A 21,634-nucleotide genomic window follows, 5' to 3' on the forward strand; every position below is an offset into this window, starting at 1 on the left:
GAAAGATCCCTCTGACAATATTTCAATGGCCTTAATTCTGAGGTGTAGCCAAATGCTCAAGGAATAATAGTGGGTGACCCAGGGTTACCTTGTAAGAGCAACCAAGGAGGTCACAGTGACCTGACTTTATAATATTAATGTCGATCTATAGATAATCAGGGAAGAGAAAATTTCAGAAGAAACGCTTTTTATTTCCTAGTGTTGCTGACTCCTCATATAGTTTCTATTCCTGCTTCTGTTTCTTAGATTTATGTTGTTTGCATACAGCCTGCTGGGTGTTTGGGAAGGAAACATATTTAACTTAACTCACTTTCTATTATGTCTAGTATATTTGTGATTCTGGTTATATGAAAACTGAAATTAAAATATCAGCGATCTTAAAATAAAGCGGAGCTATACATGGTTCTAACAAAAAAAAAAAAAAGGATAATATGTAAAAAGTACCATTAAACTTTTTCTTTCCATTTAACTCAACATCTATGGAGGACATACTACATTCTATTACTTTTAAGCCCCATGAATACAAATACTGTATGCACAGCCTCCGACCTTAAGGAGCCTTAACAGCCCAGATAACAAGTGCCTTGGAATAATCAGAAGGGCTACTCAATACCACTTGTCTCTCAGTTTGCCTTACTGTGGTGGTTCACATGTAGCTGTGAAGCTGAAGGCAATACCATTGGTATTTCAAATACCAGAAGGATCACCCATAGTGGACAAGTTCCAGTAAAGCTTCCAGACTAAGCCAGACTGGGAAAAAGGACAGCAACATTCACTTCTGAAAAAAATTGGCTGGTGAAAACCTTATGAATAGCACCGAAACACTGATATATTATTGGAAAATGTTATGAACAGCAGTGAAACAGTGAAACACTGTCTGATATAGCGCCAGAAGATATGCCCCTCGGGTTGGAAGGCACTCAAAATACAAGCGGGGAAAAGCTGCCTCCTCAAAGTAGAGTTGATCTTAATGATGTATATGGAGTAAAGCTTTCAGGAGCTTCATTTGCTGATGTGGCATGACTCAAAATGGGAAGAAACAGCTGTAAACATTCATTAATAACTGGAACATGGAATGTACAAAGTATGAATCTAGGAAAATTGAAAGTTGTCAAAAATGAAATGGAACACATAAAGCTAGATATCCTATGCACTACTGGGCTGAAAAGGACTGATACTGGCCATTTGGAATCACACAATCATATGGTCTAATATTATGGGAATGGCAAATTGAAGAGGAATGGTGTCACATTCATCATCAAAAAGAACATTTCAAGATCTATCCTGAAATACGATGCTGTCAGTAATAGGATACTACCCATTTGCCTAAAAGGAAAACCAGTTAATATGACTATTATTCAAATATGTGCAACAACCACTAAAGTCAAGATGAAAAAAAGGAAGGTTTTTACCAACTTCTGCAGACTAAAATTGACCGAGCATGCAATCAAGATGTATTGATAATTACTGGTGATTGGAATGCAAAAGCTGGAAACAAAGGAGAGGCACTGGTAGTTGATAATATGGCACTGGTGATAGAAATGGTGACGGAGATTGCATGATTTAATTTTGCAAGACCAACGACTTATTCATTGCAAATACGTTTTTTCAACAACATAAATGGTGACTATACACATGAACCTCACCAAATGGAATGCACAGGAATCATATAGACTACATCTGTGGAAAGAGGCAATGAAGAAGCTCATTATGTTCTGTCAAACAAGGCCAGGAACTGTGGAATAGACCAGCAACTGCTCACAGACAAGTTCAAGTTGAAGCTGAAGATAATTAAAACAAGTCCATGAGAGCCAAAATATGACCTTCATCATATCCCATCTGAATTTAGAGACTACCTGAAGAACAGATTTGATGCACTGAACACCAGTGACCAAAGAGCAGATGAATATGGGATGATATAAAGAACATGATAAATGAAAAAAGCAAGTCATTTAAAAGACAAGAAAGAAAGAAAAGACCAAAATGGATGATAGAAAAGTCTCTGAAACTTACTCTTGAATGGAGAGTAGCTAAAGTGGATGGAAGCAATGGTTAAATAAAAGAGCTGAACAGATTTCAGGATGGCTCAAGAAGACAAAGTACTACGATGAAATGTAAATGCAAAGACCTAGACTTAGACAACCAAAAGGGAAGACCATGTTCAGAATTTCTCAAGCTAAAAGCACTGAAGAAAAATATTAAAGCCTTAACTTGCAATACTGAAGGATTCTATGGGGGAAAATATTGAACAATCCACAAAGCATCAAAAGAAGGTGAAAGGAATACAGTCACTGTACCAAAAAGAAGTGGTCTATAACCATTTCAGGAGGTAGCACATGATCAAGAACTGAAGGTACTGAAGCAAGAAGTCCAAGCCATAATGAAAGAACTGGTGAAAGAAAAAAACAAGACTCCAGAAATCGACAGAATACCCATTGAGATGTTTCAACAAACGGATGCAGCACTATAGGTGCTTACTCATTTATGCCAAGAAATCTGCAGACAGGTACCTGGTCAAATGATTGGAAGAGGTTCATATTTGTGCCCATTCCAAAGAAAGGTGATCCCACAGAATGTGGAAATTATTGAACCATATCATTAACATTACACACAAGTAAAATTTTGATGAAGATAATTCACAAACAGTTGCAGGAGTACATTGACAGGGAACTGCCAGAAATTCAAGCTGGATTCAGAAGAGGAGGTGGAATGAGGGAAATTATTGCTGATGTCAGATGGATCTTGGCTGAAAGCAAGGAACACCACAAAGATGTTTACCTATGTTTTATTGACTATGCAAAGGCATCAACTATGTGGATCACAACAAATTATGGATAATATTGTGAAGAATGAGAATCCCAGAACACTTCATTGTGTTTATGAAGAATCTGTATATCGACCAACAGGCAGTTGTTAGAACAGAGCAAGGGGATACTGCATGGTTTGAAATCAGGAAAGGTGTGATTCAGATTATATCCTTCCACCATACTTATTCAATCTGTATACTGAGCAAATAATCCAAGAAGCCGGACTATATGAAGAAGGATGTGGCATCAGGATTGGAGGAAGTCTCATTAACAGCTAGCTTGTTGAAAGTGAAAATGACTTGAAGCACTTACTGATGAAGATGAAAGACTACAGCCTGCGTATGGATTACACCTCAACATAAAGAAAATGAAAATCCTCACAACTGGACCAATAAGCAGCATCATGATAAATGCAGAAAAGACTGAAGTTGTCAAAGATTTCATTTTACTTAGATTCACAATCAACACCAATGGAATTAGCACTCAAGAAATCAGACCTTGTATTGCACTGGGCAAAAAGACCTCTTTAATGTAATAAATATCCCTGAGCTGTAAACATGGAAGTTAGTATGCTGGCGAATGTCTTGTATATGTTTTCACAATTAAAGTTATAAAAAAAAAAGGGGAAAAAGACCTCTTCACGGTGTTCAACAGCAAAGATGTCACTTTGAAGACTAAGGTATACCTAACTCAAGCCATGCTATTTTTAATTGCTTCACATGCATGTGAAAGCTGGACAATGAATAAGGAAGACTGAAGGAAAGCTGATGCCTTTGAATTGTGGTATTGGCAAAGAATACTAAAAATACTATGGACTGTGAGGTAGTTAAATTTCTATGTCAACTTGGCTGGGCCTGATGGAGTGGCTGAGCAGCTGGTGGTAGTTATTCCCCATGATGAGACTCCATGGTGGGATCTACCACAAGCAGCTGAGTAGCTGCCTATGGGACGTGGTCTGCTTCCTATATGTAAGGAGAAGCCTTGGGCATGGTCTCTAGCTAATGGCACACTTGGACTCTGCATGTAGCTGTGTCGTTGTTCAGCAGCTTGCCATGCTCTGCCCGACCTTGGGACTTACAACGGACTTGAGTTAATGGCCTGCCTTGTGGTTTGGTAACATCGGGACTGTGCCTTTTTACTTGTTAACCTTGGAGCTTCTCGGCCTCAGCAGCCAGCAGCTGTCCGAATGAAGAAAAGCCTCTAGCTCCAGTGGGCCAGGAGCAGGAGGCAGAGTTGGGCCCCAAGGTTGAGGGGATTTCACACAGCCCCTAGAGTTTGGCACTTTGATCTTGGATTTAAAACTTCCAAATTGTAAAAATAAACTCATGTGTTAAGGCCATCCCATTTGTGGTATATTTCTTGTCAGAGTGGCACTAGGGAACCAGAACAGACTGCCAAAAGAACAAATAAATATGTCTTAGAAGTACAGCCAGAATGCTCCTTAGAAGGGAGAATGGTCAGACTTCGTCCCACATACTTTGGTCATGTCAGAAGAGACTGACCCCTGGAGAAGGATATCATGCTTGGTAAAGGAGAGGGACAGCGCAAGAGAGGAAGATCCTCTATGAGACAGATTGACATAGGGGCTGCAATGATGGACTCAAGCATAACAAGGATTGGGAGAATGGTGTAGGGCCAGGCACTATTTCCTTCTGTTGTATACGAGTCACTATGAGTCAGAGTTGACTTGATAGGACCTAAGAACAACACCAATCAGTACAACCTGGGAGTAAGTGGGCAGCCGGGGAGAGTTTCTAGGACGTGACACCTGAGTTATCTTAGGAAGGAGGAAGTCAGACCAACTAGGGTGAGAAGGTATCCTAGCAGCTGTGAAAACAAGGCAGGAAACATCCTTTACAGTTCAGACCCTAGCGATAGAGCACAGAGTTTCAGGAGAAAGGGCATCTAGAGACAGGTTGGAGGAAAAGGGAGAGGCTAAATTATGAAGGAGTTGACTAAGAAACTTGGACTTTATTCTGAAAGTCATAGAGAACAAATAAAAGATGCTAATCAGGGAAAGTGACACATTCAAATTTTTGTTTCATTGTAATCACTCTGGAATGAATGAGAAAGATTGATGGACCCTTGGAAGGCTGCCAACCACAATTGTTTCTACATTTCCCAGCCTTCCCTACAGTTTGGTGGGATCATGTGATGGAATCATAGCCAATGGAATAAGAACTTCCAGAATAAGAACAGACCGCTTCCAGCCTTGGCCATAAAAGATTCCCATCCATACTCTTCCATACTTTTCTCATTTCTGCTGGCTGGAGTGGAGAAGACCCTCAGGACAACTCTGGTAATAACATGGTGAACACGGTGGAGCCACAATATGGCAAGAGTTTCAATCTCTGAACCACTGTTTAGAGGAGGGCTGCCTAGGCAGGATCAGCTGGGCTTCATCTATTACTGGAACAAGAAATAAACTTGCTTTGTATTTAGCCACTGATCAGAATTTATCTGTTTCAGCAGCCAGCATATTCTTCAGTAACACATGGAGTAAAAGTTGATCCAATTTCACGACTTGGGAAAAGTAAAAGATGATGGAAAATATACCAAAAGAGAAAGAGAATGCTGAAAAAGAACCCGTTTGGCCATAAATGTATAGTTGAATTTTTAGATCAAATACTATTCCCCAGACATTACTTTCTATAATAGTGTTTAAAGATCTTAGAATCTATTTAAGATATTTATGATCTTAAATATTATGACTATATGATGAATCATGTATCATCAATGCTGTTTTGGGGAGTGGGTCAGAGAACTAAAAACATTGACATCTCAGAGATTCCAGTGTATTGCTTTGTGTCCACTCAGCTTCCTTGAGTTTTTCATGTATAAATAGAAAATGCTAGATTGCCTGATTCTTCCTAATGCGTAAGTCACTTAAAAGGCACTGCAAAGGCAAAGTAACACTCTTTGGTTACTACAGTAGCATGAAGGATAAAACTCCATCCCTAAAAGCCCAGGAAATCTTATTGGCACCTATTTCTCTACCCATTTATGTATTATTTACTCTCAAGGATTAAGCCTCATGTTCAATAAGGGCATATTTATTAATAACATCTATGATCTGAATAAGGTCTTCTATATCTTCTGATTTTGTTGTTGCTACAAAATATATAAATGATATTTCAAAGAGACCCAAGTGTTGTCAGTGGAACTAGCCATCTGATTAACTACAGAGATAAGGGTGGTTCGCTTTCACCCAGAGAGGTTTAACGTCACAGAAATATGCTTCCACCAGTACTCCAAACTCCAAATCAAACTCACTGGCTTTGAGTCAATTCCGACTCACTGCGATCCCCATTGGGTTTCCAAGACTATAAATCTTCACAGGAGCAGATTGCCCCACCTTCCTTCCCACAGAGCTGTTGATGGGTTTGAACCACTGTTCTTCTGGTTAGCAGCCAAATGCCTTATCCACTATGCCACCAGAGCTCCTTTCCCAGTATCCCCTGGGAAAACCCTGAGTCATCCTTGGTTCATTCTACATTAACTCAGCATACATTTATTGAGAATGTGTGCTAGATATTGTACAAGATACTGAGAACAAACATCAGGTAGTAAACAAAAAAAGATATAGTCCCTAATCTAAGGGCCCATCAGATACAGATGAATGGATGAACAAACTATATAAACAATTAATGGAATACTGTGCAACATTAAAGAATAACAATGAATCTGCAAAACATGGCAGTCATAACATGGATGAACCTAGAGGACATTACTCTGAGTAAAATTATTCAATCACATCAGGACAATTATAATATGAGATCACTACTGTAAAAAGTTAAGAAAATACACACAAAGAAAGAAACAAACAAACAAACAAAAAGATGTCTGGTCTCCTGAAGCTTGCAGTCTAGAGAATTCTTGAGGAATCTAGAAAGACTAGGTTAATACCAAAAGCCATTTCACATTCTTGACTAGATTATATCCACTCAGGATTCCAGCTGAGTCAGATTCTATAGTGACCTCATCTGCCAAGCATCCCTAGAACCAACTTAAAATCCAAGGCACTCATGCCCAAGAAGAATCTGAAACTGGCCCAGGCCTCCCGCCCCTCTGAGTCAGAACAAACAAGGGCTAAAAACAATGTTTTGGATTCATGCACTAAAGTCTCATAAAAGTTACAGAGGATAAGAAAAAAGATCCTAGAAAGAGTCTAAATACTAAATTCATTCTCAGATGATTGGATTCAGGGTTTGCATCTGGCCACTAGTGGTTCACTATCTACGGTGAGTTCATGAAAAAATAAGGAGGTAGAGTAATGAGAAGTTCTCTTTAAAAGTTACAACACTCTTTCTTTTGTTGCCTTTAAAGTTTTATAAATGTTTTTTAATTTACTAGGTATTGCATTTTTCACAGTGTTTGTGTGAACACCTAGGGCAGGTGTTAAACCCTATTCCTTTCTTCCTTGTATTGGTTTGGTTCCTCTCTCAAGCCACACCTCAGACAAGGACTTGGGTACAGGTAATTTATTTGGGAGTTGATCTCAAGACACCCAAACTGAAAGGAGGGCATGTGGAGACAAGGAAGGAAGAAAAACTTACAACCTTTGTGTTAATGAGCAGATCACCACCAGGACCAACTACGGTCCAACCCACTTGGTACATTGAAGAATTATGTACAGTGTACCTCAGAACCATCCCATTGAGAGACAGAAACATGGGGCATTTTTCCACCAACTCCTGTCCATCCAGGGGCATTAAATCCTGAACTTCCTGGATGCTCTATACGAAGTTTGAGAAAGCGGCCAGGGCTGTGGAAAGAGCCGTCAGGTAGAAAGCAAAGTCAGATGGAGGCCCTCAAGATGGGACGCTATGAAAGGCACAGGATCGACTGTGGCTGCTCACTCAGGGACACCAGGAAGCAAGCGACCCTCGGCATCAGAGCCTTCACCACTACAAGACCCAATGGATTGTCTCTTCTAACAAAGGCACCATCATCTGTTCTAGCCAGGCCTCTTTCTGCTGGCAACCTTGGAGAACGTGATGAAATTCTACCTTTTCTCTTCATATCTCCAACCTCTGGGGCAAACACTCAATCCTTTTGAGGTTTTATTGGAGTTGTTTGCTTTGCTTTTCTTTGTTTATTTGCTTGCTTGCTTGTTTACTAACAGGATAATAATATTTACCACCAGAGCTCCCATTAATCTTGAAGACATTGCAAATTACAAAAAAGGTTTACAATTCTGATGAGGATGATTTTCCTGTTGTTCCCTGAAGCACCATGAAGCAGGTTTGCATTGTCTCGGCTCCTGTCTTGCCCTCACACTGATTGCCTCTTTGTTCCCATCAGAGAGCCACCCCTCCACCCATCTACTCTCCTTGACTTCAGGGGACTGTGACAATACCCTACCACAAGTTTTCCCCTTATACTTCATGCTGAAGGAGTATTACAGTTTGAATTATTTCTCCAAAACATGTATGTTCAAATCCTAACCCCCACATTAAAAAAAAAAAAAAAAAAAAAGACGGAATGAATAAGGACAGCTGGTCTGATAGGATCCTGATGGAACCCCTGAGCTGGTCCCTAGCTGGCCTTTAGGTCTGTGTTCTGGCTACTTAGTGCCACTCTGAAAAGAATATACCACAAATGGGATGGCCTTAACAAACAGGAGTTTATTCTTACAATTTGGAGGCTTTAAGTCCAAGGTCAAAGTGCCAGGCTCTAGGGGCTGGGTGAAAGCCCCTCACCCTTGGGCTTCAGCTCTGCCTCCAGCTCCCAGCCCACTGAAACTAGAGGCTTTTCTTCACTCAGACAGCTGCTGGCTGCTGAGGCTGCCAAGCCCAAGGTTGACAAGTAAAAAGGCACAGACCCAATGTTACCAAATCACACAGCAGGCCATTAATTCAAGTTAATTTTAAGTCCCAAGGTCGGCAGAGCATGACAGGCTGCTGAACAACGACACGGCTACATGCAGGGTCCAAGCGTGCCATAAGCTAGAGACCATTCTCAAAGCTGCTGTTTATATATGGGAAGCAGACCACATACCCAAAGGCAGCTACTCGGCTGCTTGTGGTAGATCCCACCATGGAGTTGATTGCCAGTCTCATCATGGGGAATAACTACTATCAGCTGCCCAGCCACTCAACCAGGCCCAGGCAAGTTGACACACAAACGTAACCACCAGAGTCTGGAATTGAACCCACTCCTGTGGCTTCCAGGAAAACAAAAGACAGGCATATAAGCTGAACATTTACATTAGGTAGATACACTCCTTGGAGAGATCAATCATGGGAGAATAGGAAAGCTGAGACAGCTCGGGGGGGCAGGAGTTCATGGGAGAAGGATACAGGGAAGAGGTTACGATGGGGAGGAAGTGGGGGAGAGGAGCTGTTGCATTGTGGGAAATTGCAGTCAATGTCATGAGACAAAATGTATGTGAACTGCTGTATGGAATGTGAATTTGCTCTGTAAACTTTCACCCAAATCACGATAAAAACTAAAAAAAAAAAAATTAAAAAACCCTAACCCCCAGTGCCTGTAAATGTCACCTTATATGGAAATAGATCTTTGCAGACATAATTAGTTAAATTAACATCAGGTCATACTAGAGTAGGGTGGGCCCTAATCCAATATGAGTGGTATCCTTATAAAAAGGAGAAGATAAACGAATAGAAAGACACAGGATATGAAGATGAAGGCAGAAACCAGAATGATGGATCAACAAGTCAAAGAATGCCAAGGACTGCTGGTCATCACCAGAAGCTAGAAGAGGGATATGAAACAGATCCTCCCTCAGAGCCCTCAGAAGGAATCGACATGGCCAAGAGCCCAATTTCAGACTTCTAGCCTCCAGAAACTGTGAAAGAATAAATTTTTGTTTAAAGCCATTCAAAATGAAAACTGGAGATCCATTTGCAGAAAAATGAAACAAGATCTGTACCTCACACCATACACAAAAACAAACTCCAGATAGATGAAAGACTTAAATGTGAAACCTAAAACTATAGAGTTCCTCAAGGAAAAACTAGGGGCAAATTTAGGGGCCCTAATACATATATGTCATAGGAGCTCTGGGAACATAGTGCCTAAGGCACTTAACTGCTAACCAGAAGGCTGGCAGTTCAAATCCACCATCCACTCCTCAGAAGGAAGGTTGGGCAATCTACTTCCGTAGTGATACTGCCTCGGCAACCCAAGGAGGATCACTATGAGTCAGGTCTGACTTGATGGCACATAACAACAACAGAGTTCACCTTACTCACTGCCCTACAACAAGGATTTGCAATATATGTCATAGGAGCTCTGGGAACATAGTGCCTAAGGCACTTGACTGCTAACCAGAAGGCTGGTGGTTCAAACCCACCAGCCACTCCTCAGAAGGAAGATGGGGCAATCTACTTCCGTAGTGATACTGCCTCGGAAACCCAAGGAGGGGTCGCTATGAGTCAGGTCTGACTCGACGGCACATAACAACAACAACAACAACAACAGACTTTTCTAAAGCCTTTTCTACAGTATTGTAGCATTCTCTAGAGGCATGCAAGTTATGAGTCTATAAGAAGAAATGCTCACTATCATTAGCTATTGTTGTTGTTGTTGTTATGTGCCGTCGAGTCGGCCCCGACTCATAGCGACCCCTCCTTGGGTTTCCGAGGCAGTATCACTACGGAAGTAGGATTGCCCAACCTTCCTTCCGAGGAGTGGCTGGTGGGTTTGAACCGCCAGCCGTCTGGTTAGCAGGCAAGTGTCTTAGCCACTATGCTACCAGAGCTCCCATCATTAGCTATTGTTGTTGTTGTTGTTATGTGCCGTCGAGTCGGCCCCGACTCATAGCGACCCCTCCTTGGGTTTCCGAGGCAGTATCACTACGGAAGTAGGATTGCCCAACCTTCCTTCCGAGGAGTGGCTGGTGGGTTTGAACCGCCAGCCTTCTGGTTAGCAGTCAAGTGCCTTAGCCACTATGCTACCAGAGCTCCGAGAGATGCAAATCAAAACAACGAGATATCATCTTGCTCCAGCACTAGTAGCAAAGTTCAACAGGACAGAAAATAACAAATTCTGGCAAGGATGTGGAGAGATTGGGACTCTTATACACTGCTGGTGGGACTGTAAAAAGGTACCACCACTGTGGAAAGCAGTACGGCAATTCCTTCAAAAGTTGGAACTAGAAATACCATTCGATCCAGCCATTCCATTACTAGGTATATATCCTAAAGAAAGTGAGAGCCATGACAAGAACAGACATATGCACACCCATGTTCATCGCAGCACTATTTACAATAGCCAAAAGATGGAAACAACCTAGGTGTCCAACAACTGAGGAATGGATAACCAAACTATGGTACATACACACAATGGAATACTATGCAATGCTAAAGAATAATGTAGAATCTGCAAAACACCACATAACATGGATGAATTATGCTGAGTGAAATAAGTCAATCACAAAACAAATTAACTTGAACAACCCCAGAAAATAACACTGCTTCTAATGAATCACAAATCCTTCCTATATTTGCCATCTTGTAAAGGTAAAACTGAAGAAGGGAGACCTGTAGGAAATGTTATTTGTTAAACTGTGATGGACAAGAAAAATAACCAACCCACTAGTCTGAAAGACAAAGAAAAACAATCATCTCATCACAACGTAAGCTGTCAAATGGCTATTTTGTTGTTGTTGTTGTTGTTGTTGTTGCTGTTGTTAGGTGCCATCAGGTCATTTCCAACTCATAGTGACCCTATGTACAGCAGAATGAAACACTGCCTGGTCCTGTGCCAGCTCCATGATCCTAGCTATACCTGAGCCCATTGTAGCCACTGTGTCAATCCACCTGTTGAGAGTCTTCCCCTCTTTTGTTGACCCTCCACTTTACCAAGCACGATATCCTTCTCCAGGGAATGGTCCTTTCTTACAACATGACCAAAGTAGGTGAGACAAAGTCTGACCATTCTCACGTCCAAGGAGCATTCTGACTGCACTTATTCCAGGACAGATTTGTTAGTTCTTTCAGCAGTCCATAGTACTTTCAGCATTCTTCACCAGCACCACAACTCTAACTGGCACATCAGACTTAGATTATATTTCTCAGTAGGTGGAACAAAGTGATTTGGTAGTAACAACTTTATGATCCAGGTTTCTATTTTATTTCCCAATCATAAATCAAAACACATACTTCCATAAGGTCCTTATGTTGCTACTAAATTATGAAAGCTAAATGCTCAGTGACATTTTCACTGGTTAATTCCACCTTAAAGAAGAAAATGCAGATACTACTAATGGGGCATAAAATAGGAATCTTAAAAAACAAAACATGCTTGTTAAAGTATATTTTGTGCCAACATAAAAGAAGAAAGAAACATTTTCAGTTTGGCATAATTTATGTAGATTTTCCTGTTCCTAGATGACTCGAAGGCACATAACAACAACAACAACAACAACAGACTTTTCTAAAGCCTTTTCTACAGTATTGTAGCATTCTCTAGAGGCATGCAAGTTATGAGTCTATAACTAATAATGTGTGTTTATTGAGGATTCACACTTATTTTATTAAATAAAATAAGCACTATTATCTCATCTTCTAAGTGAGCAGACTGAGGCAGAAAGCCACTGAGTATGCTGGCTATGGTCACAGAGTTGGTAAGCAGTGAAGACAAGCACAGAGGAAGGATGCTTCTAGAACCCATACTCAATCACCCACAGAGCAGCTCAATAAGGAAATGGAAGTACAAATTATCTTCATTAATATGTAAGTCATAGTCCAGGAGCTCTGGTGGTGTAGTGCCTAAGGCACTATGAGTTGGATCTGACTGACAGCAGCGAATTTGGGTTTTTTTGGTTTAGTTAATGTCTATGAGAAACCAGCAAATAGCTAAATTATTCTTATGCTGATGTCTTAATTTAACTCTTGTTGTTGTTGTTATTTGCCATCGAGTCAGCCAGACTCATAGCGACCCCTCCTTGAGTTTCCGAGGCAGTATCACTACGGAAGTAGGAATGCCCAACCTTCCTTCCGAGGAGTGGTTGGTGGGTTTGAACCGCCAGCCTAGTTAGGGGTTATTTGAGATATATAAAAAAAAAAAAAAAACGCATTGCCATGGAATCAGATCCAACTAATAGCGACCCCTCCTTGGGTTTCCGAGGCAGTATCACTATAGAAGTAGATTGCTCAACCTTCCTTCCAAGGAGTGGCTGGTGAATTTGAACCGACAGCCTTCTGGTTAGCAGTCAAATGCCTTAGGCACTACACTACCAGAGCTCTTGATTATCAAAAGGGTGCTTTTAAAAAGCTAAGTAAAACAAAACAAAACAAAAAAAGGTTTATCAGTGAATTTATGCTAATGAGGGAAGAACAGCTCAGAAAAGGAGGATGAGAATGGTTGCACAACTCGAATATAATCAATGTCACTGTTGAACATGTAAAAGCTGCCGAATTGGTGTATGTTTTGTTGTGTACATTCTCAACAATAAAAACAAAATAAATAATTTTTTAAGGAAAAGAAAAATATAGCTTTAAAAAAAAAGACTAAGTCCAGTAGGCATTGGTATGTTCAGTACACATCATTTTGGTGGGTTAAAATTCCCTATTAACTATAGAAATATTCAGTTAAACAACTAACATAATAAGTAAATACCAATCACTTAGGCAAAATCTACTGAATTAATGTTCACAAACCAAACATCCAGCCATTGACTTGATTCTGACTCACAGCAACCCTATAGGACAAAGTAGAATTGTCCCATAAGGTTTCCAGGATTGTAAATCTTTACAGAAGCAGACTGCCTCATCTTTCTCCACAGAAAAGCTGGTGAGTTCAAACCACCAATCTTTTGGTTATCAGCTGAGTCCTTTAACCACTGTGCCACCAGAGCTTCTAAATTAATGCTAAACCAAAAAAAACCAAACTCACTGTCATCAAGTGATTCTGACTAAATTAATGCTAGAGGTTAGCTACTAGAGAGATAAGACTAATTCATAGTTGAAACTGGGGTTATAAAGTCTTCTGAATCATAATGGATCTCCCTGAATTATTTCAGATACAAATTGATGGTGAAAATATTCTCAGGACAGTCCTAATTGAACAAAAAATATGGGTTAAAGATATTGAGAGACAAGAGACCTTCTATCACAAAACTATCACCAACCAAAGATGAGATAACACATTCATTCTAAGAAATGTCACTATCATTCTATTTCCAGCTTGTGAAATGCATTTCCCTTTTTCATTTCTTTCAAGCAGCAATTGTTATATGAACTATCATCTCTATGTAACTCTAGCCTGCAGAAGATTAGAATTAGTATTAATATTAGTATTAGTGTTGTGAGCACCTAGCAAATTCATGTAATAACAGCAACAGTTCTCTCCCTTCTGTTTGTATAAAAACTATCTCTCCCATCTTTAAGAAAGTAGTTAATTAATTAAGGAGCTCTAGTGGTATAGTGGGTGAGGCATTTGGCTACTAACCAGAATGTCAGCTATTCAAACTCACCAGCTGCTCTGCAGGAGGAAGATGAGGCAATCTACTTCTGTAAAGAATATACTAATTAATTAATAGTATATTTTCTCTTGATCTGACTTTTCAACAACCAGAAAAATCAGAATTTGAATGAGAAAAAAAAAAAACCAACAGACAACAAAACAAGATAGAATTATCTGACGACTTTAAAGCACCAATCTTAAAAATGATTCAATGAATAATGACAAATCCTCTTGAAACAAATGAAAATATACAAAATCTTACCAAAAAAAAGAAGGCATTTTTTAAAAAAAATGGAAAGTATGAAAATACAATAACCAAAATAAACAACTCACTAGATAAGCCTGATAAGAATAAATATAATTGAAGGGAAAAGCGATATACCAAAAGCAAGTTACCAACACAATAACACTAAGGGAAAGGAAGACACAGAGAGTGCACAAGAGGTACAGACAACAAAAATAAACCTTTTTATATATAAAATACTGCATTGTCAGTGATAACAAACCCTAATCTATGGGGTAAATAGATGGGTAGACAGGCTGAATGATCAGGTATGTTTAAGCAGAAGGGAATATACTCATGACCATATATAAAGCTGGCAGACGATGTTTCTGCATACACATCTGTATGTGCTGTAAAAATGTCCACACACCTAGAACAGGGGGTAAAGTTACGATAACTTCTTACCCACACCCAACCACTCTGATGGAGCAAGTTATTGGACCTGTGGGCTCAGGACCACGGTCACAGGGGACATCAAGCTCAACTGGCATAACACACTACACAAAAATATTTGTTCTACATTCTATTTTAGTGAGTAGCTACTGGGATCTTAAAACCTTGCAAGCAGCCATCTAGATGTAAATGAGTCTCTCCTCTTCTACAGTAGAGAAGAATGAAGAGAGCCAAAGATACATGGAAACAATTAGTCCAAGAGACTAGTGGACCATGCGAACCTCTTCCCAGTCTATATGACCATGAGATCAGAAAAACCAGATGGTGTCTGGCTACCACTGTCAATCATACAGAAAGTGATCAGTGTAGGAAATCTTGGATAGAGTGGGAGAACAATGTGGAACAAAACTCAAAATCATAAAAAAAAAAAAAGACCAGGTTTATTGGTCTGATAGAGCCTGGTGAAGTCCCTGAGACTGTGGCCTCTAGTTATCATTCAGGTCTGGAATTGAACTTCCCCCATGGCTTCCAGCCAAACAACAGACAGGCGAACTTATACATCAGGTATATACACTCTTTACAATGATCAATCATAGAAGAACAGAAGGGCAGTATTTGTACAGGGAGATAGCTCAGGGGACAGGAATGCATAGGAAAGAAGAACACAGGGAAGAGGTAACTACGAGGAGGAAGTGGAAAGAGAGCTGTTACACTGTGGAGAATTACAGTCAATGTCATGAAACAAGATGTATGAACTGCTGTATGGAAAAATGAATTTGCTCTGTAAACTTTCATCCAAATCACAATAAAAATTTTAAAAAGAATAAATATAATGTTAAGAGACACATTTGATATGGGTGAAGGGAAAAGCAATATAACAAAAGTGTGTGACTAGCATGATATCACTAAGGGAAGGGAAGAGAGAGAGATGTGCACAAAAGGTGCAGACAATAAAGGGAAATACTATCACATACATGATACTGCATTATCAGTAACAGCAAACACTTATCTATGAGTGAATACATAGGTGAACAGGCAAGAAGATCAGGTATGGATAGGCAAATGGGAATATACCCACGGCCATACATAGGTTTGGCAGATGGTATTCCTACATATGTATTTGTATGTGCTAAAAAATGTCCATATGTGGTTTAAACCTAACAGGAGGCAAAGTTAGGATAACTTCTTAGCCACACCTGAGCACCTTGAGGGAGTAAGTTGCTGGGCCTGCAAGCTGGAGACCATGGTCATGGGGGACATCAAGCTCAACTAGCAGAACATAGTAAACAAAAACATTGTTCTACATACATCCTTCTTCAGTGAATAGCAACTCATGTCTTAAAAGCTTGTGAGTGGTCTTTCTAACATGCAACTATTGGTCTCTCCTCATCCACAGCAAAGAAGAGTGAATAAAATCAAAGACACATGGAAATAGTCCAAAGGACCATGAGAATCTCAGCCTATATGACCCTGAGGCCAGAAGAACTAGATGATGCATGGCTACCAATGTCAACCACTCTGAAAGAGATCAAAATTGGAGATCCTGAACAGAATGGGAGAAAAATGTAGGACAAAGCGCAAAATCATAAAAAAGGCCAGGCTTACTGATCTGATAGACACTGGTGAAACCCCCAAAACTATGGCCCCAAGTCACCCTTCAGACCTGGAAAAAAAAAAAAAGAATAACTATAATGAAGGAAGGAGCTCTGGTAGCATACTGCCTAAGGCCCTTGACTGCTAACCAGAGGGCTGGCAGTTCAAACCCACCAGCCACTCCTCGGAAGGAATGTTGGGCAATCTACTTCCATAGTGAAACTGCCTTGGAAACCCAAGGAGGGGTCTCTATGAGTCGGGTCCAACTCAACAGCACATAACAACAACAACAACATAATGAAGGAAAGAATCAGTAAACTTGAAGATAGAACATTACAAATTACCTAATCTGAAAAATAGGGAGAAAAAAAAAAAAGGAACAGAGAGTCTCAGGGGCCTGTGGAACAAAGATTTAACATTCATATATCATAATCCCAGAAGAAGAGGAGAAAGTAGAGTTGAAAATTCATTTGAAGAAATAGTAGCTGAAAACGTCCCAAAGTTGTCAAAATACATGAACTTATAGATTCAAGAAGCTGAGGGAACCCCAAATAGGATAACAACAACAAAAAAAAAATCCCTTTGCTGTCAACTCAATTCTGACTCATAGTGACCCAATAGGGTTTCCAAGGCTGTAATCTTTACAGAAGCAGATTGCCACATCTTTCTCCCGCAGAGTGGCTAATGGGTTCAAATTGCCAGCCTTTTGGTTAGTAGCCAAGTGCCTAACCATTGTGCAACCAGGGCCCCTTCCAATATTTTGTTAGAATAAATCTAACAAAAGCCACAGCAAACATCTATATCCAGCCCACAAAGCATCCCAGACTCATATGTCCAAATGCCTAGTCAGCATCTCCACCTGCATGTCCAGATAGTACTTCAAACTTAACATGTCCAAACTGCTCCCATTATATCCTCCAAGCCTACTTCTACCACAATTGGCCTCATTTCTGTAAACTGCAGTTCCAGTTGCTCAGGCCAAAAGTCTGAATCCTTTCTTTTCTCATACTCCATATTCACTGAATTATAAAATCCTGGCACCTCTATCTTCAAAATCTATCTGGAACCCAATCATTTCTCTCTACCTCCACCACCACCACTAGCTGCTACCTTTACTCCTCTACAATCCTCAACAAAACAGCCAGGCAGATCTTTTAAAATGTGAATTGGATCATGTCATTCCTCTGCTTGAAACTCTGTAATGGGTTCCATTTTACTTAAATTCCAAAGTCCTCACCATCACCTATGAGGCTCTATATGATTTAGCCCTATCTGTTCTCTAACTTTCTCTTCCACCACCCTCCCGGATCCCAGATCACTCTGCTCCAATGATACTGGCCTACTGTCTGCTCCTTGCACTTTTCAGACAAGTTCCACCTTAGGTCACATTTGCAAGGCTATTCCTTCTATGTGGAAGAAAGATATCTGTGTAAGTAATCCCTTCACCTGCTTCAAGCCTTTGCTTATACAAAGTGTACACACCAGGGGGCAAGTATCCCAAGGACCATCTTAGTTGACCACAGACAACAGGCCTGAAGTCAGGTTCCCCCATAGGCCAACTGGGCAAACAGGCCAAAAGCTATGGTAGTCAGTGTTCACACAATCAGGGTTTCCAGAAAATAGAATGTTCTAAAAATATCTTTGCCAGTGAAACTATTTACAACTATTTTTTTAGGTCATCTAACAGGCAGGTCTAGGTATTTGCATTGTGCCAGGCACTGTGGTGTTAAATAAATATCAATATAGCAGGTTTAACAATGATTAGTGAATTAAAACTAAAATCTGGATTTTAAAAATAATTATGGTTATATCAGAAATCATCACAAAAGCAATAATTCAAACTAATTTTTCCCATTCCAACCAAAAGCATAACTCACCTGCCCTAGATCCAAAGTGACATTGACTTTGTTGTACTGTGTGCCTGAGGATAGAGGAGGACTTTGCCACCAACGTTCGGTTCCATCAATTGCATTAGTGACTGGGTGTGCTTTCCTGGGGTCTGCAGAATTGCAATAGTCACAGAACTGGCCCTGAAAAAAAAAAAAAAAAAAGGAAGTTTTCCCTTTATTTTCAAGTAATTTTTTTCTTATCAATTTAATAAAAGAAGTACCAAGATTATTTTATACAGCTTAGAGATGTTAGCTGTTAGAAATCATCATAACATATTCTGAAGATGGAAGGCTTTCTCTTTTTCATTTAATCGAAAACTATATCGTCGTTTATGTTGTATATTGTGTTTCTAGGATATTACTTATCTTCCATCTTTATTGCTATGTTTTTCTTTCCTATATGACAAAGACAAGCCTATGGTACTTGGGATGCAAAGATGTTTTCACCTGGGCAAGTTCTTTTTTACTCTTAAATCCTGGTCTTGGCATTAGGGACGTGCCTGTGTTAGGCATTAGGACACAAAGAGGATCCCTGCCCACAGTCCCAGTGGAGGCCTTAAAGTATACAGATAACCATAAGGTAAGTGGTAAAAGAAATGCCCTACTTCCAACCAAACAAAAGACAGCCATATGGGGTGAACATTTACATCAGGAAGATACACTCCTTGGAGGGATCAATTGTGGGAGAACAGAAGGTCAGTGCTTGCACAGGCAGACAGCTGGGGGGTGGGGAGTGCATGGGAGGGAAGGATACAAGGAAGAGGTAACTATGTGGAGGAAGTAGGAAGAGAGCGGTTACATTGTAGGGAATTGAAGTCAAGGTCATGAAACAAAATGTGTATGAACTGCTGTATGGAAAATTAATTTGCTCTGTAAACTTTCACCCAAATTATAATAAAAAATTTTAAGGAAGAGATGAAATGCTCTAGTAGAGTGCTAGGGCTCAAGGGCAGAAGATACTCTATGGACCTCATGAAAGGCAGGGAGGAGAAGAGGGAATTTAAGTTGGCCTGTGAAGGATAGACAGTACTTTGATATATGACAGTGAGTGGCAAACAGGGAAAGCATTCCAGGTGGAGGATCCAGCACAAGCAAAGGCACAGAGGCTATATGGTCCAGTTTGATAACAGCATAAATATTAAAAGGTGATAAATGTAAATGAGGGAGATGTGGCTGGGCTGTGATTATCAGAGAGAGAAGTTGGGAGTTAATTCAGTATATAAATGGGAATCCATTTTTACTGGGATGATCATCTGTTTGGTTAATCTCTAGACTGCTAACCAGAAGGCTGGTGGTTCAAACCCACCAGTCACTCCTTGGAAGGAGGATGGGGCAATCTACTTTCGTAGTGATACTGCCTCGGAAACCCAAGGAGAGGTCGCTATGAGTCGGGTTCGACACGATGGCACACAACAACAGTATTTTACTAAATGACTCTTTGTTGGTAGGCAGGTTATTTTTATTGTTTTTTCAATGAAGAAATCTAAAATTACAGCCACTACAAGCTAAAAAGTTGAATATGGGCTTTTCTTACATATTAAGTACATTTTAATTAGGTCAAAAGATCATGTTTACCCAGTTAATTACTCTCCTCTCAAACTAAATTATCTTACAGCATAACTGTGTAAGAGGGGAACAAAGAAGCAAATGTATACCCTCAACCTCCCCAGAAACGTGCTAGGACAAAGGGATAGCTCTGCCCCTGACAATCATCTTAGAAGTTAATTCTTAAATGTCCAAAGATAAATTCAATCCTGATGTGTGACCAAAAGTTTTCACCTAGTTTGTCACTGATTCAAAATATGTTGTTATATGCTTATGTAAAACTTTATCTCAACATTTCATAAAGACATTTACATAGCTCAGAGGTAGCACTTGGGAGTACACAGCCCCATCAATGGAAATTCATGAGGTCAGAGACCACATTTGTCTTACTTTTCACTATATAACTTCAGTCTAGCACACCGTTTAGAAACTCCATAAATATTTCCTAAATGAATGATCAAATCAACTTTCCAAACAAATTTTGGGTTCTTTCTATAAAATTCTGTTATAATAACCCACCAAACCAAAACCACTGCCATCGAGTCGATTCTGACTCATAGCAACCCCCATTGGGTTTCCAAGGTTGTAAATCTTTATGGAAGTAGATTGCCTCATCTTCCTTCCACAGAGCAGCTGGTAGGTTGGAAGTGCAGACGTTCTGGTTAGCAGCCAAATGCCTTACCCACCGTGCCACAACAGCTCCTTATCATAATAAAAGGCATAATTAATAACTAAACTAGGACATCTAAACATTTATTAGTATTTTTCACTTGAATGAATTTCATTTTCACATTTTTTAGAGGACATTTTACTAGTTTAATTATTTGATAAGAAAATTAAAACTCTGCAAAGTTTAAAAGACTTACATCCAGTTGGAAGCAAATATCTTCCAAGAATGAAGAAGCTTTTAACCTACATTTTACAGTGTAGATATGAAGACTGGAAATGGTGGATTTTGTGTTATTACAGTGATTCTCAATTTTAAAATAATAATTAAAGTGAGCATGTATAGAGCACCTATCATGCACTACAGGAGCTCTCACGGTATAGTGATTAAAGCATTTACCAAAGGGTCAGCGGTTCAAACCACCAGCCACTTCACGGGTCAAAGATGAGGCAGTCTGCCTTCAATAAAGATTTACACCCTTGGAAACCCTATGGAGCAGTTCTACTCCGTCCTAAAGGGTCACTATGGGTAGGAATCAACTCAATGGCAATGGGTTTGGTTGGTTTTGAGCACCATGCATTTCACATTTTCATCCTAGGATTATTATCACCACCTCTATTTTACAGATGAGGAAACAGTAGAGTTTCACACTGCTAGATAGGTAGAGACAAGTATTGATTTGGGTGAAGGGAAAGGCAATGTATCAGAAGTGAGTGATCAACATGGTGGTACTGAGAAAGAGGAAGACATAGAGAGGCACACAAGAGGTAGAGACAACAAAAATTAACCCTTTTGCATATACAGTACTGAGTTGTCACTGATGGCAAGCATTGATCTACATACAGATGGATAAATGGGTGGACAGGCTGAATGATCAGGTATGTCTGTTGTTGTTGTTGTTATGTGCCGTCGAATCAGCCCCGACTCATAGCGACCCCTCCCTGGGTTTCCGAGGCAGTATCACTACGGAAGTAGGATTGCCCAACCTTCCTTCCGAGGAGTGGCTGGTGGGTTTGAACCACCA

The 21,634-nt window shown here is 40.0% G+C and overlaps 1 protein-coding gene across 1 annotated transcript in view; it reads right to left on the minus strand.

Annotated features, from left to right (window-relative positions):
* The window catches only part of LAMA3 (laminin subunit alpha 3), a 434,613-nt gene that overhangs the window by 377,905 nt on the left and 35,074 nt on the right, over positions 1–21,634 (minus strand). The window contains exon 2 of the mRNA XM_042780249.1: positions 18,387–18,539. Within this exon, the coding sequence (XP_042636183.1) occupies positions 18,387–18,539 (153 nt within the window). The remainder of the gene's footprint in view (positions 1–18,386; positions 18,540–21,634) is intronic.

This window comes from Orycteropus afer, unplaced genomic scaffold (genome assembly GCF_000298275.1).
Source record: "Orycteropus afer afer isolate SDZICR_OR568_19922 unplaced genomic scaffold, OryAfe1.0 scaffold00030, whole genome shotgun sequence".
Taxonomy (NCBI): Eukaryota; Metazoa; Chordata; class Mammalia; order Tubulidentata; family Orycteropodidae; genus Orycteropus; species Orycteropus afer.